This window comes from Chiloscyllium punctatum, chromosome 32 (genome assembly GCF_047496795.1).
Source record: "Chiloscyllium punctatum isolate Juve2018m chromosome 32, sChiPun1.3, whole genome shotgun sequence".
In the NCBI taxonomy this organism is placed as follows: domain Eukaryota; kingdom Metazoa; phylum Chordata; class Chondrichthyes; order Orectolobiformes; family Hemiscylliidae; genus Chiloscyllium; species Chiloscyllium punctatum.
The window spans coordinates 21079346-21097583 of record NC_092770.1 but is presented as its reverse complement, the minus strand read 5'-3'; the positions used below and the strand labels follow the sequence as shown (position 1 = coordinate 21097583).

Genomic DNA, 18238 nt, shown 5'->3' with positions numbered 1-18238 from the left:
TGCTCTCCTTCAGAACCAGTCCCACAGAATCCTCCTCATTCATCTGAAAAGCAGCACGTCCAACAGTGCTGCAATGTCGAAGGGAAGGTTTTGAGATAAAGGCCAAGGCACCAAGAAACATTCCTGGTGGCAAAATGCAGGACTAATACTCCAATTTCCTACCTCTGGCAAGTAAGTCAAGAGCAGGGCTCGGACTTCTGTGCTGATCCCACTTCAATGGTGAGTCAGGCTGGTCTTTTCAATGCCAGCCTATTGTGTTTATGATAAAGGCCTGGAGCAGGTCTTGAACTTGGAAAGCTCAGAGTTGGGACTGCTGTCAACACAGCCACAGCTGACACAAATGATAAATGCTACATTTTTGAAGCAAATCAACAAGATTGCTGCACTCAAATTCCACCAATATTTGATTTATCCAGGAATGGAAAAGCATCACTGTGGTCACATTATCTTGGGAGCACCTAAGGCACTGTACATTTCCATTCCCTTATTTATGTTTCACATGAGAAATAATACACAAGGAGTACTCATGTTTTGTTCTCAGTGTATATATTGTTATTTATATGTGTATGTATGCATGTAAAATGCTTGGTGCTTACAAAGGAGCCTCAAGGACCACCTTAACTTCACACTCTCAGCAAACTGCATTCCACTCAAAACACTGACAGCATTTAAATCATGGTGGGATGTATTAGGTCCCTCAGAATTCAAATGGGAATGAAGCAGAGAATGAGAAATACAAGCACAGATAGAATTGAGATTCCTGGGCTTTGGTGGCCCAATTGCAAGAGCTTGTGGGTACTCCAGGTCCTACATTAACCACAATTTGTGTGGCACCAGCTGGGTAAGAGAAAAAAAACCTAACAGTTGACTCAATAAATGTAATTTCTGGATCAAAGTCCTGTATTTTCCTCATGAATATCTCTGTTAGAACACCTTCAGTACTGGAGCTAAGTAGCTTTTGTATTCATTCACGAAATGTGAGTACCTTTGGAGAGGTCAGCATTTATCCTTAATTGTCCCGGGGAAGGTGGTGATGAGTTGCCTTCTTGAACCTTGGGATTTAGATAAATCCAGAGGGTTGTTAGGGAGTGAGTTCCAGGATTCTGACCCAGTGATACTGAAGGAACAGCAATATGCTTCCAAATCTGGACAGTGAGTGGCTTGGAAGGGAATTTGCAGGGGGTGCTGTTCCCAAATATCCTCTCCCCTTGTCCTTTTGGATTGGTAGAAGTTGTAGGTTTGGAAGATGGTTTTGAAGAAGTCTTGGTGAATTTCTGCTGTACATCTTGTAGATGGTACATACAGCTGCTACTGAGCATCAGTGATGGAAGAAGTTTAAGGTTCAGGATGGCAGACTCCCACCTTGTCAGTGACAACTATGGATGAGCTATTATTGACAGATTTGTTAGTGTTCCTCATCCTTCCTGATTTTTGTTGAAATCAATGGGAATAAGAATCCGGAGAGCGGTTAGATAGGCTGTCATTTACATTTCACACTGCACCATCACACAAAGTTCTAAAGTTATATCAAAGTAGATGGCCTGTGTTGTTTACTTACAACCTCTTCTGATAAAATAAAGTACATTAAAACAAGTAAATGTAGGCTTGGTACTGAGGAAAGGATTGACTTACATTGTAGCTCACATTCAATGTCACCCGCTGATTTGCTAAGCTCAGGATGGTGGGTGAAGAGAGAAGACTTGAAACTTCCAGCTGGTTTATACAGAAGAAAAACAGTGTGAGGAATAAATCACTCTTGTTCAGCTAATTCAATATGCCGTTTTCATTGCCTAATGTGCAACCTTCTCTATGTTTGGGAGACCACATTCAGAATGGGTGTCAGCTGTGTCTAAATCTTTCATCCTGTCTGCAATAGCCCTGGTGCTCAGCTGTTTGTAACTTCCCATTTTAACAAACACCTCTGCCTCATTCTCCCTTCAACCTCCCTGTCCCTGATCTTGTACACAAGAACAATCTCAGGATCAATTTTAGCATAACCCTTCCACTGGGTCACTGCAAATTGGTTTTGTGACATTTCTGACTTTGCCATCCATTATAATCAGCGATGACAGTGTCAGATCTTTGATAAAGATTTACAGTTGACCCTAATCCCCTGACATTTTACTGCAAGTATTTCCCCAATGCTCTTTTAAATGCATTGCAAGATCTGTTTCCTCTATTGAATTGAATTTATTGTCATGTGTACCGAGGCACAGTGAAAAGCTTTGCCTTGTGAGCAATACAGGCAGATCACAGAATTAAGTAGCATAGATGGTAAATAATAAGTAAACAGTGGCAAAAACAAAAACACAGGTACAGGTGAATGTTAAGAGTTTGTGAGTCCATTCAGTATTCTAACAACAATAGGGTAGAAACTGTTTCGAAACCGGCTGGAGCATGTGTTCAGGCTTCTGTACCTTCTCCCCGATGGTAGAGGTTGTAAAAAAACCTCTAGCCTTTCAATCATTGTATTTCTGATCGCTATATAAAAATTAATTCCCCATATTGCATGCATTCTGAAGGTACTATATAGTCTTCACAGCACATAATAATTTCAGACCATAGCCACTGATCCCATTTCGTCGGGCAGTGCATACTAGCATTGATTCTGATGTTGCCGTTTACAGCTTGACTTGAGTGACCAGTTATCAGCACCACACTGTAGGAAGGGCGTGAGGACATTGGAGAGAATATAGAAAAAGTTTACAGGAATAGTTCCAGGAATGAGGAGTTTCGGATTTGAAGAAAGGTTATAGAAGTTGGGACAATTCTTCCTTGGACAAGAGATGACAGTGTGCAGAAATGACTGAAGCATTCGAAATCACGAAAGGTCTGCACAGAGAAAATAGTGAGTAAATGTTTGCACTGGGGTGGCAAAGTGGCTCAGTGGTTAGCACTGCTGCCTCCCAGCACCAGGGTCCTGGGTTCAATTCCAGCCTGAGGTGAGTGTCTGTGTGGAGTTTGGACATTCTCCCCATGTCTGTGTGGAGTTTCCTCCGGCTGCTCCAGTTTCCTCCCCCAGTTCAAAGAGGTAGAGGTTAGGTGGACTGGCCATGGCGTCCAGGGATGTTCAGGCTAGGTAGATTAGCCACGGGAAATACAGGGCCTCATGGATAGAATGGGTCTGTGAGGGATGCTCTTTGGAGGGTCGGTGTGGTCTTGATGTGCTGAATAGCCTACTTCAACACTGCAGGGATTCTATGATTTGAAGTAATTCATCAAAGAAGCAGAAGTGATATGAGGGAAAGAAACTTCCTCATTGAATGTGTGACCCGGGTCTGGAATGGACAGCCTGAGAGTGTGGTGAGGCAGGTTCAATTGGTGCTTTCAAATAGGAATAGGATGGTTATCTGAAAAGAAAGAAGATACAAAACACAATGGCACTGAGTGAATGCTCATTTGGAGAGCCATCATACACACGATGGGCTCTGCGGTTTCTTTCTGTATGGAACTGTTCTGTGATTACCTCTTGTTTTTGTTCCTTTTAGTTCACGCAATCATCCATTTTGTCATTTAACCCTTCCTGCCTTTCCTCTTTACCAAAGGCCATCTCCCTCTTGTTCCTTCATCTAATATCTTCACCACACTTTTATTCCTCCCCATCTTTTACCCAAGTTCTCTGTCCACTTCTAAATTAGTTTTCCTTTCCGATGAAAGGTCATTGAAACATTAAAGTTGAGAATGTGTTACGGAAAAGCACAGCAGGTCAGGCAGCATCCGAGGAGCAGAAAAATCGACATTTCAGGCCAGAGCCCTCCATCAGGAATGAGGCTGGGAGCCTCGGGGGGAGGGGGGAGAAATAATTCTGTTTCTCCACAGATGCTGCCCTAACCAGCTGAGTTTTTCCAGAATGTTCTGTTACTATTGCAGATTTCCAGTATCCATCGTATTTTCTTCTTTTGGCTTTTTATTTCCACAAATGTTTTCTGAGTAGAGAAGAACTCACCTCGGTCCTAGGAATAATGTGATGTTTCACCAACTCCTTAAGCTTCTGCTTTCCCTGAACAAGAAAGAGATGATGTTACCAATGCGCACAAAAAAGTTCTTTTACTGCATAGAACAGATTACTACATACATAGAAAGGGGCACATTTCAAAATCATACTTTCAGTAGGCAGACTCATGGAACTTATCATTCACCTATATTCACAAACTCAGAAAAGAATCCCATTTAAACAAAAGGTTTGCATTTTGATGGTCATCTATCTGAAATGAATTGACTCTAATTTCTTCCTGATCTTCTGAGTATTTTCAGCATTTTCCTGTTTTATTTCAGATTTATAGCATCTGAGGTATTTTGCTGGTGCTTTTTATAATGCCTTTCTTATCCTTATAACATGCTAAAGTCCCTTATGGTGAATGAATTATCTTTGAAGCACAGTCTCTGCTGTTTTGTTGGCCAAATAAAATTTCCCACAGCAACAATTATTGATTTGTTGATTTATTATCGTCACATGTACCTCAGTACAGTGAAAATATTTGTTTTGCGAGCTGTACAGGCAGATCATATCAAACAAGGACATACAGATCAGAGGGTGTTTAGACAGAGTGAGGCATAAAAGGTTATGAATGCAGAGGAGGTGCATAGAGCAGTCTAATAATAGGAGGGAAGAATCTCCTTTCGGAAGGGCTGATCAAGGGATAAGTTTCATTAGGACAATGGAGCATCTCTACTGCTCTTCTTCCATGTGCTGAGATTCTTATATCTATCTCAACAGGGTGATAGGTCTTGGTATCATCGGATATATGGCACTTTGACAGTGAGATAGTGTCAGTGCTGTATTAAGGAGGTAAAAACAATGACTGCAGATGCTGGAAACCAGATTCTGGATTAGTGGTGCTGGAAGAGCACAGCAGTTCAGGCAGCCCGCTTTTGCCCGAAATGTCGATTTCGAAGCTACTTGGATGCTGCCTGAACTGCTGTGCTTTTCCAGCACCACTAATCCAGAATCAGTGCTGTATTAGTCATGGCTGCCTAGGTTACGCGCATAAGGCTCAGAAGTGCCTAAGTCAAGGTTGATACCAAAATAAAGTACTCAGACACCCCATTTTAAACATACAGTTAAATAACTCCAAGGGGTGAGAGAAACCATCGCTTGTGTGATTACACAAACTGGCAATTTGCTGCTTCTGCAAAAGCTGACCCCCTGCCAAAGTGCGAGACAATATGCCAACAGACCTCCCTGCGAAGAGGTACGCATTGCAATAAAATCTCCATGTCAGAAATCTATAATTTTGTTACCTCTGCTGAAAGCAAATAATCCAATCCTCCATCTTCCATCCCGTCCAGGGCACTACTGCTTGGGACGAAAACTGTATATGGTCCAGAGGTCTCGAGGAGTTGGTCAAGATCACATTTCTGTTTGTAAGAGGATATTGTGAATGAAGGGAGTTCTACAGAAAGCCACCACGAGGCATTGTGTACTGATCAGAACAAGCTGTGTAGGTGAGCTGTGGCCATTATTAGTTTTCTTACTTCAGTATAAGACTGGCATTAACTGGTTGAAGTTCTGGCTTAAGGAAGCCAAAAGGAATGAGGTTTTTGAGAAGACAGTTGAAGATATCATTAGTTATTCTGAAAAGTTGCGATATCCTGTTTGACGGACTCTTACCTGCAGTAATTCCATGAACCTCTTAAACTTTCCATTTTCTGAAATTATTGTGTACAGGCTTTTCTGAAGGAGCAAGGGAAAAACACAACCTTATTAATCACTTGGACAAACAAACCTACCAATATTGGATACAAATCAAGAAGCTGTAAGAATCATAGAATCCCTACAGTGTGGAATCCCTTTGAGTTCACACCAACCTACTGAAGAGCATCCAACCCAGAACCACCTTCAACCTCCACCCCCATCCATGTAATCCTCCCCTAATCTGCACAGCCTTGGAAACTAGGAGCAATTTAACATGGCCAATCCACCCTAACTTGCACATCTTTGGTCTGTGGGAGGAAACCCACATAGACATGGGAAGAATGTGCAAATTCCACACAGATAGTCGCGCAAGGGTAGAATCAAACCTAGGTCCCTGGCGCTGGGAGGCAGCAGTGCTAACCACTGAGCCATTCCTATAAGATAGAAAGATTTTCCTCTTTAGCTCAGGGAAGTGGAATTGATCAGAGCTGAAACATGAAAGGGTTAAATTTGAGCACAGGCTGGTCTTGTGTATAGACGATTTACAGGTGATCTTATCGAGGTGTTGAAATTGATTACAGGAATTGACAGGAGAGAGAAGGATAGGAGATGTTCTCCCAATGAGGGGGCAGACCAGAATAAACAGATACAAGTTTAAAGCAGGCTGTTTCTGGGTGAGGGTGACAAGAAGAACTGCTTTACACAAGTTGTGATGAATCTCTGGACCTCTGCCCTCCTAAAGAGCTCTTGAAGCTCCGGATCAATTGGAAATGTTGAAATTTAGACTAACGACTTCTTGATGTGCAAGGGCACTGATGGATATACTACCAAGTCAAGGAAATGGATTGGACTGAATGGAAAAACAAGCTGAAGGGGCTGAATGGCCTAATCCTGTAATGCTACATACATTGAGCAGGTAGAGAAAATCAAACAGGAAAGGTTGCATGTGAGATGCACTCAGATTTTCTGCCTGCTTAAGTTAAAGTGGCAAAAGACATGGTAAGACTCACATAAAAATACAAGCGCAATACTGCAAATGCTGGCGATCTGAAATAAAATCTGAAAGTGTTGGAGAAACTCAGCAGCATGTGTGGACAGGGAAAAAGTGAGGACTGCAGATGCTGGAGTCAAAGTCGAAAAGTGTGGCGCTGGAAAAACATAGCAGGTCAGGCAGCATCTGAGGAGCAGGAGAGTCGACATTTCGGGCCTAAGCCCTGATGTAGGGCTTTTCCCTGAAATATCAATTCTCCTGCTTTTCGGATGCTGACTGACCTGCTGTGCTTTTTCAGCACCCCACTTTTTGACTCGGCATGTGTGGGCAGAGGGACAAGAGTTAACATTTCAAGTCCAGTATAACTCTTCTTCAGAATGGAAAGGGCTTGTAAAGTGGTGGCTTTAAAGCTGTTGACAGATGTGGAGGAGGAATGAGTGGAACAGATTGTGAGAGTGCTCAGAGCTAAAGACCAAGGCAGTGATAATGGTCACAATAAAGAAATCATGGGCTGGTGATAGGCCATAGAGTGGGGTTCACATGGTCAGGGGATAATGGAGATGGGTGAAAGGGTCCATGGGGAAGGGGAGGATTGCTGTTCAAAGAGGTCGGCGAAGACGATGAAAGATGAGTTCAATGTTATTTGGTGCCCAAAATTCTTTGAGTTGGGGATGTAAAGATATAGAACAAACTTCTTTCCTTAGCACAGATCGTTTGTCATCAGAGAGGGGACATCAAAAGAACCCATGATCTGCACCCATTTTACACCTCTATCTCTCCTTTATTACCAGAAGCACTGTCTTTCCATTTTGCTCTGGATATCCTCACAATCTGCTCCACTCGCTCTTCCTCCCCGTCTGTCAATCACATAAAAAGCACAATTTTCCAACACCTTTCAGTGCTGATGAAAAGCCATGTTGGACTTGAAACGTTAACTCTGTTACATTCTCCACAGACACTGCCATACCTGCTGAGTTTCTCCAGCAATTTTTGATTTCATTAATCAGGTGATTATAGACTAATTCGCATTGATGAATCACATCCAGGTAGTTCTTCTAATTTACTTGTGGGATGTGGGTCAAACTAATAATTTATTGCCAATCTTTAAATTACCAATAGGGGACTAAGAATCAATTGCATGCTATGAGATGGGAATCGTGTAAAGAATAATGAGGGCACCGACTCCCATTCCTGAAGGACATAGCAAACCAGCTGGATTTTTATGACAGTGCATCAACTTTCACCACTCTTTGTTAGTGTTGGCTGATTCCTAATCAGCTTCACCATTTATCACTGTGGGACTATAAACCCATAAATTTAGGTTTGCTTGTTTTATCCTTAATCACCAAACTAGTCTCTGTTAAATTCAAATTTAATGTTGATCTCACTCTTTGTGCACTTTCTCTGCAGCCATAACATTGTATTCTTTGTTCTGTTTTATGACCCTAATGCATTTTGTATTGTATATTCTGCCTGTCCTCCATTCAAAACAAAACTTTTCACTGTACCTAGGTGCATGTGCCAATAATAAATCAAGTCAAATCTCCTACATAATGCCCATCCTGAAAAGAGAATATTTGTTGCCACGGTAAAGCAATGTCCTGTTAGACTGTTGAATCAGTAGAAAAATGAGTTGTGACCTTATTGAAACATATAAGATTCATAGAGGGCTTGACAAGGCAGATCCAAAGAGCTTTCCCCCTTTGCAGGACAGTCTCGAACCAAAGGAAAGGAGTCATCCAATTAGGATAGAGTTGAGGAGGAATTTCTTCTCTCAGGTGGTGGTGAATATGTGAAATGCTTTAACACAGCGGACTGTCGAGGCTGGGTCATTAAATATATTCAATGCTTTGATAGAGAGATGTTTAATCATTAAGAGAATCAAGGATGATGGGGTTAATGCAGGAAAGCAGAGATCAGGATTCTCATTATTTACAATTTCATTGAGTGACAGAGCAGACTTGATAGGCTGACTGGCCTTCTTTGGTTCCTATGTCTTATGGTGCTATGGGATAAAGCATTCAAACAGAGTAGTTTTCATGTTTATAATTAAAGACATAAGGCAGGTATGTGACTTTACCTCTTTGCTACTTTTAACTGTGGGTTCAATACCATCCATCACTTTGTCAATAATGTGTAGCAACCCATTAGAGGCAATGACATTCCCAGTCAGGATCCGTGCTTTCTTGCTGTTTCCGTAAATGCGCAGCTTTAGCTGGTTAGACTAAAAAAGAAAAACACAAAAGATAACCATAAACACAACTAAAACATATAGAGAAATACATATAGAAGCAGACAGTGCTGGTGAAACTCAGCAGATCTGGTAGAATGCGTAAAGAGAGAAACAGTTAACATTTTCAGCCCAGTCTTCTTTGGGAATGCTTTTTATTTATTCTTTCATGGGCAATGGGTATCACTGGCTGGGCCCACATTTATTGCCCATTCCCTCATTGCTGTTGACAAGGTGGGGGTGAGCTGCGTTCTTGAACTGATGAAGGCTATATGGGGTTAGGAAAGAAGTTCATGAATTTTGAGAATCCACCTACAACTCTTAGTACATTGTCTTACTTACAGTTTCCTCTGAGTCACAGAATCACAATTATTACAGTGCAGAAGGAGGCTATTTTGCCCGTTGTACCGACACTGATACTATCCCCTGCTGCCAATCTCCTGCCAATTGCCCAATTCCCTGTACACCATTACTATCTAATTAATCATCCAACTCCCTCTTGAATGCCCCAATTGAACCTGCCTCCACTACACTTCAAGGCAGTGCATTCCATAGCCCAACAATCCACTGTGGGAGAAAGCTTTTCCTCGTATCACTTGTATTTCATTAAATCTACGCATTCTCATTACTTTTTTTAACAAGTGGAAAGAGCTTCAGCTGATCTGCTCTGTCTGGCCGCTCATGATTTTAAAACTTCAATCAGGTCTCCCGATAGCCTTCTACGCTCCTGGGAGAACAATCAACTTCTTCAATCTGTCTTCATGACTGAAGTTTCTCATTCCTGGAACTATTCTGGTCAATTGCTTATGCCTTCTCTCCATTGCATTCAAATCTTGCCTATGATGTGACACCCACAACTGTATACAATACTCCAGCTGAAATCTAACAAGTGTCTTGTACAAATTCAGCACTACATCCCTACTCTTGTATTCTATTCCCATTGGTGTTCTTTCGGACTGCATGTACACTATAACTGTAGTGTTATGGGCACAGCCCATTCATAAGGAGTGAGACAGCAACTCCGTGGAATCTCATTCTTCTTCACATCTGAGCCACTGAACCTTGAATTTAGATATAAATTGCACCTTTTAATTTTGTGTGAATCCAACTGCTTTACACCACTATGGTTGTAGTATGAACACAGCCCGAGGTGAATGCATGTTTGTACACATTTCCAATCAATCAAATATGCTACAGCCTTACAACTTTATCCTGATCCTTAAGCTTGTAGGACGAGACATACAATTGAGATAAACTGTGTGAATGAAGTCCTTCAGTGCTTAGCCTTGCTTTTTTTTATCTAGAGATAATGGGCCATGTTTTGCATTTGATGATACGAATCTGTGGCTCAGTGGTTATCACTGCTGCCTCGCAGTGCTAGGGACCCGGGTTTGATCTCACCCTTGGGTGACTGTCTGTGTGGAGTTTGCACATTCTCCCTGTGTCTGCCTGGGTTTCCTTCGGGTGATCCGGTTTCCCTCAACAACCCAAACATGTGCAGGTTAAGTGAATTGGCCAAGCTAAATTGTGTTCAGGGATGTGTACATTTGGTGCATTAATCAGGGTAACTATCGGATAGTAGGGAATGGGGCTGAGGGGGTTATTCTTCGGAGGGTCAGTGTGGACTTGATGGGCCGAAGGGCCTTTTTGTACACAGTAGGGATTCTATGATTCTAACTGGGAAGTTTCTGAATTGCTTGTTGTCCCTAGTTTGTTGCCACAATGCCACCATTGGTTAATGCAGCCACACAGATTGTTATTAACTTGTAAGTCCTCCCAACACATGTCAAGAACAGGGAGTAAGGAATTCCTGGTCAGCTGCATAATGGAGAGGAGCCTGTACCAACACTATCCATTGTACCACAGCTACCCAGGCCCTGTCAGTGAATGGTAACACACGATGACCATGGATAAGAACAATCATTGGGATCTCGGTTGTGCACTCTTGATTATTCACCAGCCTGATATTTGATCAAATGGAAACTGCTAGATAAAAAAAAAAGTTGGTTTATCAACCTTATCCCACAAAACATAATGCCCTCATACCTGCGCACTTCCTACAAATCCCCTACAAAACATTCCACAACCTCTTGGAATCTTGTAGGAGTGACCAAAGGGATACCGAATTCCTCTTGGGACCCTTCAGATGTTCAAAGTGAGACCAAATGATTACATTGAAATGTGTCATGAAAACTGACAATCCAGTTACTTCCTTTACACTGTAATCTCTTGGTATAACCCTGGTAACATCCCTGCCTCTGAGCCAGGAGGCTCCAGGTTCAAGTCCCAACTGCTCCAGAGGTGTGTAATACCTACTCTGAGCAAGCTGATTAGAAAACACCTACAGTTGCTGTCCCAAAATCTGCCAGAATTTTCCAGGGGATAAAGCCTGACATGAGACAATAGAATTTACTTTTGATGTTTGGTATTGCACTTGAAGCAAAGTTATCCCCTGCCAGGAGTTTCATTTCCCACTTTTTATAAGTCCAAATAAACTCTGAATTTGGACTGACACTCACAATTAAAGGTTCCTGCACAGTTGAATTTGTTCGGCACAAATATCAAGAAATTAGAATTAGGTTTATTGTCATGTGCACTCAAGTACAAAGTACAGGAGTACAGTAAAATGTAAATAATGTTGTTGCATGCAACACCATCTTACTTACAAAGTACCCAGGTACAAATCTCAGCCACTAAAATAGATTAGGTACAAAAATAAAAATATTTACTGGAATAAATAAAAAATATTTATTGTCCTGAATAAATAGTGATTAATTAAGAATATAAGAACCAGGAGCAGCAGTAGTCCAATGGTCATCAAACTTGCTTCTCCGCTGAAAGGAGTTTAGAGATTAGCAGTAAATATGGTTTTCTTTGCAACTGTTAAAACACACTTCCTTCATATCACAAGCTCACCTTCTCTCTAAGTATGGTCACTCCTGATCTCCCAGTCAAAGTATAAAATGAATTGGTGGCGTTTAAATCTGCAATGCTAAGCTGGCCAGCAATGATGTGCAGCTTTGCAAGGTACTGTGATCTGTCCTTGTCTGTCAAGATCCTGTTTAACTGGATTAAAATGTGAGATAATTATTAGGAGAAACATTTATATTACATGCTGTTACCAAGCTGATGAGCTTCTGTACAATTGTGGGGTCGAACACTAGCATAAGGAAAAAAGAAAAATGTTGTGTTTGTGTAACACCTTTCACAATCTCGCGGCTTCATGAAATACCTCATAGTTGTTGAGTTGCTTTTGTTGTAATGCAGGAAGTGTGGTAGTCAAATTGTGCACAGCAAGATTCCAGAATGAGCAAGGTGACAGGTAACTTGCTTTATTTAATGGTGTTGATTTAGGGATTTTAAAAAAAGCACAAAGGAGATCCCACTTGTCATAGGATCTCTCATATGGCCATCAAAGAGCATAGATTAGGCCCGAACGTAATACCCAATAATCAATGATGATTGGAAATGCTTAGGGTGAGCAGGAGATGTTAGATTGCAAAAGGATGTCAGGAAGGTCTGGCTCTTTGTAACTTTAAATGGAACCCCTTCACCTGACTTGATGTAACCTCCTTCTCCCGGGCTGGCTCAGTGGTTAGCATTGCTGTCTCATAGTGCCAGGGATCCAGGTTCAACTCCAGCCTTGGGGGACTGTCTGTGTGAGTTTGCATGTTCTCCCTCCGTCTGTGTGGGTTTTGTTTGGATGCTTCAGGCTTCTCCCACAGTCCAAAGATGTGCAGGTTAGGTGGATTGGCCATGAGAAATTGCCCATAGTGTCCAAGGGTGTGGAGGCTAGGTGGATTAACCATGGTAAATTACGAGGATAGAATAGGCGGGTGGGATGCTCTTTGGAAGGCTGGTGCAGAATTAATGGGCTGAATGACCTCTTTCTGCACCAAAAGGGATTCAACGATGATATTCTACGATATAAACACCCATCACCAGTGGATTACATTGTGCATTTTGCCCACTTGAGGCTATCAGAAATGCTTGTGCCAGCAGAGGGAGTCTAATAAAATTAAAAGGATACTTTTTTTTAGTATAACCATGCATGTAGTTGCAACTAGGAATGCTTCTGGCTGAATATAGTACGGTTACTCTCTGAGAACTGCACATCTCTCCCCTCACCCCTGTTTGCATGTGGACCCTCAACCATCCAAATTTGACAAGATGGGGAATGTGACCATTTAGTGCGTGGCCTAACGACTCTGCTAACACATCCTACATGCTATTGATGATGGAGTTTAAAGTGAGGGCTCAGGTGTCCATGCTCCAACAGTCACTTCCCTCTTCTTGCTGTGTGTAAACTCTTCCAAAGAAAAATCATAAAGAGGAATGATTGTCATTAGTTCACTTCAAGTAACTTACATCAACTGCTTTAAAGGCCTTGTTGGTGGGCACAAATAAAGTAAAAGGACCTAAATTGGTCAGTGGCTTTGAGTAACCAATACCTGGTAAGAGAAAGAAAAATGTACAATTATAAACTGTATTCTAATGATACGTGAAAATGTATATTCTTTGACAAGTATATCAAAACTGGAACTAATTTTCAGAATCAGAAACTGCGAGATGAGAGAGACTGAGTTCCATCTAATTCACTTTTCTCTTCCTGGTTGTCCAATACAACAATGGAGTCACTGACTATTTGTTGCAACTGATCTCTATTAATGAGTTTACAAAGGTACAGCTTGCAAGATCAAATGGAAGAGGTTTCTAAATTTTGTGAATTGGGAAGCTATCTGAAGATTGTAGATTCAAGGTGTTTTAGGCTTTGTATAGCACAGTGGTAGTGTCCGTACCTCTGAGTGAGGAGACCTGGATCCAGAGATGTACTATAATATATCTGAACTTGTTAATTAGAGTGATAGAATTATAGAGATGTACAACACGGAAACAAACACTTCAGTCCAACTCGTCCATGCCAACCGGATATCCTAAATTAATCTAGTCCCATTTGCCAGCACTTGGTCCATAACCCTCTAAACCCTTCCTTTTCATATACCCATCCAGATGCCTTTTAGATGTTTTAATTGTCTCAGCCTCCATCACTTCCTTTGGCAGTTCATTCCACACAGACACCACCCTCTGCGTGAAAACATTGCCCCTTAGGTTCCTTTTCATTCTTTCCCCTCTTACCCTAAACCTATTAAAGGGGTTTGGTTAGCTGGAATGGCTGGCATGCCATCTAGAGTGATGCCAACAGCATGAATTCAGTTCTCACACCAGTTGAGGTTACTCTCCTTCTCAACCTCTTCCCTCGCCTAAGGCATGGTGACGGTCAGGTTAAACCACGACCAGTTGTCTCCCTAATGAGACAGCAGCCTTACGCTCTGGAGGGACTATGGCTGCTTTAATTTTGATTAAAGATATCTAAAATAGAGCCAGATGCCTGGTGAGGGAAAGTTCCAGAGGTGGAAGGCTGCAAAGTGACTTGTTACTCCTCTGTCAGGTCCACTCACTTGATGTCAGTCTCATATCCATCTGGCAGTGTATCCCAGGTTGCGATTTTCTTTTTAAGCAAGCTCTAAACTCTGTCAGGAATTTACAGCGAAAGACTGCAGACTCAATACCTCCTAATATTTCCCAGGAATGCTTGATAAGGGAAACAGTCCATCATTACACCTAAACGTTTAGACAAGCCCCTTATTACTAACAGCTACGCAACTCCATGAGGATACAGATGGGGAGCTGAAGACACACTTTCCCAACATTTCTCAAGTGTGGTCCATTGACCAACAGTGGTGCTGGACATCTGCAGCCTGTTGTAAACTACAGGTCATTGACCCTCAGCACCACAGTCAAGGCCTTGTGAAGGAACAGGACAGAGCCCTCATCCTGATCACTCATATGGTGTCACATAATGATAGTGATTCCCACATTCATCACCATTGATGCCAACAATGTAGTTTATAAATAGGATTATTTATTGCTGACTATAAAAGTGCAGTATTAGTTTCTCAGCAGGTTGTTACGATGAGATGATAAGCCATATTCGGAATCTTTACATGAATGTACTTCCTGTACGATCAATGTTTATAATGTGGAAGTGTCTGGTATGAATCACTTGACTTGAGATATGTAATTTATAAAATTAATGCAGATAGTGTTTCTGTACTCGAGAACTGCCATACTCTAATTGGCTGGCAGTTCTCAATGGGTGGAATTTCAGTGACTGGGGTCCTAAATCCAGGGCAGATTTGATACTGACAGGCATTTCATCTGGTCAGGCCTCCCTCGCCATAGCAATCATTGGGTCTCCTGTCGGTTGGTGGGAGCCGGTTTGGGAATACCAAATCATACTCCAACTTCCAAGGGTTATGCAGAAAGGGCAGGAAAGTGGACATAAAAAATGCCGGATCAGCTGCGATTGGCTCAAGGGGCTGAATGGCCTATTCTTATTTCTAATTCTTATGCTATTATGGTCCTTCCCCCTAACATGGACCTCACCTTTTCCCGACCAGGAGACAGCCCCTGAAGACAATTCCTCCCTTCATCTGGTTCTGAGTGATGACTTGCCCCACTCCTATAACTGACTTAATTCCCCATCCCAGCAAAATGTGCCCATAGGTTATAATGAGGTCACAGAGTTGGTATAAAATCTTTACAGTTTTTAGACAGACTAGTAAGTGTTGTGAGGCTTTCTCAAGCAGACAACAGAGAAATGATTTAGCCAATGGCCTCCATTAAACTTATACTGTTTACCCCAAATCTGGGGAAGATAAAATCTTTACAAAAAACTGAGGGAGAAGGAGGTTACCGAAAAACAACATGGCTGACGTTAGTTGTCCTTGCCATGGACCCCGAGACTGGGTGTTCAGGTCCTTGATTCTTTCCATGATGCTTCCATAGCAGACAAAGCCATCTCCTGTATATCCTTCACTGCAGCTGCACCTGAGTAAGATGATCATTTGTTGCATTAAATCCCTCATCAGCATTAACATACATCAAAATTACTTTTTTTTTGCCTATTAAATGTTATGAATTTTAAAAATTCTTTAAGGGATATGGGTGTGACTGGTAAGGCCATTTCAGGGGCGGTTAAGAGCCAACCACATTGATGTGGGTCTGGAGTCACATGTGGGCCAAACCAAGTGAGGGTGGCACATTTCTTTCCCCAAAGGACTCTACTGAACTGAATGGGTTTTTATGACAATTAATGACACGGTCACCATTACTGAGGCTAGTTGTCAATCTCTAGATTCTTCAGATTAAAGTTCCATTAGATGCTATGGTCTCCAATATTGACCTGGATCTCTTGATGTCTGGTTTTAGTGACACTACCAGCATCACAACATGGTCCCTGATACATTGATTTTTTTTATCTCAGAGAGTCAACGGATTGAGGATGAGACTGGGAAAGCGAAGTTGAAACCCAAAATCAGCCATGATTGGATGCAACGGAAGAATAATGGGCTGTATGGAGCTTCTCTCATTCTTGTCTCTTATACTGTCCTGTCCTGCTCCTTTTCAATGTGATGTATTGGCCACAGTTATGGTGGAAGTCATAGAGTTATTCAGTATTGAAGAGGCCCTTTGGCCCATAGACACTGCACCAACATAAACCACTCTAAATCTGCAACAGTCCTACTTTCAGCACTCAGCCCATAGCCTTAAATGTCACAGTGCAGATAGTACACCTGTGAAATTAACACTGGTTATCATAACAACCCATCTGGTTGACCAATATCTTTCGCGAACAAAATCTGTTGTTATTACCCAGTCTGGCCTATATGTGACCTGGTAACTGCCCACTGAAATGGCCTAGCATGCCATTCAGTTCAACGGCAATTGGTCTTTTCAGCAAGGCCTACAACCCAAGAACTCCTAAATTATCAGTCAGGTTCATAGGGTGGTGCACTTGCTGTACTGGAAGCCAGATAGATTAATATAGATGCACTAGAGGGAGGTGATGGCCTAGTGGTATTATCACTCAACTATTAATCCTTAAATCCAGAATCACGTTTGAATCCCATCACAGCAGATGGTGGAATTTGAAATCAATAAAAAGAAATCTGGAATTAAGAGTCAACTGATGACCATGAAACCAGCGCGCCAATTGTTGGAGAAACCCATTAAGGTTCATTAATGTCCTTAGGGGAAGGAAATCTGCCATCTTTACCTGGACTCGCCTACATATGACTCCAGAGACACAGCAATGTGGTTGACTCTGAAATGGCCTACCAAGTCACTCAGTTGTATCAATCGTAACCCATAGCAAGTGTGGTTAGCACTGCTGCCTCACAGCACCAGGGACCCGGGTTCAATTCCCGCCTTGGGCAACTGTCTGTGTTGAGTTTGCACATTCTCCCCGCATCTGTGAGGATTTCCTCCTGGTGCTCCAGTTTCCTCCCACAGTCCAAAGATATACAGTTAGGTGAATTGGCCATGCTAAGTTGCCCGTAGTGTTACGTGGATTAGTCAGGGGTAAATATAGAGGGGTTTGTTTCTCTTCGCAGGGTCGGTGTGGACTTGTTGGGCCGAAGGGCCTGTTTCCACACTGTAGGTAATCAAATCTAATCTAAAAAAAAGTGGACTGCAGTGATTCAAGAAGACAGCTCACCACCACCTTCTCAAGGGCCTATAGGGCTGGGTTATTAATGCTGGCCAGCCAGCAATCCCCAAGGCCCACAAATGAATTTTTAAAAACTGTGCTTGTTTCAACAGAATAGATGACAGCCTTTCGTTGCTTCTCAGGGCAATTCTCCTGACCAATGCCAGGTTTACAATTTAAGAAAACCCAGCTGTTAACTGTCAGTCTACATTAATGGATGCATTCTCCATGCAATGCCTCTACCAATCAGAGTTCACTTGCCAAGCACTCTCCTTTCATGGGGTATAAATGTTAGCTTTCAACATGAATTTGTATTCTTGCAAAATATCCTGATGTGTGTGAGATGAAAAGTTTTGGCACTTAATGTGTCTTTTTTTTCAGCAATACTCACATTACTAAACGACTACTGATGTAAAAAGTAGGATCAGAATAGGCCAATAAGGTCACGGTTAACCTTGTAGCTCAACTCCAGCTTCACTCCATCTGGGGTGAGGCATGTACCTGAGCTGTCCCAACATAACGTGAATGACCATTACCCTCCCTGAGAAATTAGGATGTCATACCTACTAACCCTGCAAACATCCACTGACCCAAGAACAGGACCAGTTTCTGGAGTGATAGAGGTCACAAGCCTAGCCTGGTTGCCATGGCCAGGCTATACCATCAAACCCGAGCCAAAAAGATGCATTTGATTTAAGGCAGGTTGCATACCAATGTGTCAGGACACCCTTGATATATTCATTAAGGGTATCGAGTCTGTTAATTCTATCCTGATTGGATCAATAAGTATATCCAAGGCTGAGATAGACAGATCTTTAATCATTAAAGTAA

The 18238-nt window shown here is 42.1% G+C and overlaps 1 protein-coding gene across 1 annotated transcript in view; it reads right to left on the bottom strand.

Moving 5' to 3' along the window:
• stab2 (stabilin 2) overlaps positions 1-18238 on the bottom strand; it is a 175702-nt gene that overhangs the window by 120657 nt on the left and 36807 nt on the right. Inside the window, exons 10-17 of the mRNA XM_072551848.1 lie at positions 15614-15747; positions 13225-13307; positions 11773-11922; positions 8707-8850; positions 5612-5674; positions 5242-5358; positions 3947-4000; positions 1633-1713 (exon numbers count right to left, since the gene is read on the bottom strand). Coding sequence (XP_072407949.1) covers positions 1633-1713; positions 3947-4000; positions 5242-5358; positions 5612-5674; positions 8707-8850; positions 11773-11922; positions 13225-13307; positions 15614-15747 — 826 coding nt within the window. The remainder of the gene's footprint in view (positions 1-1632; positions 1714-3946; positions 4001-5241; positions 5359-5611; positions 5675-8706; positions 8851-11772; positions 11923-13224; positions 13308-15613; positions 15748-18238) is intronic.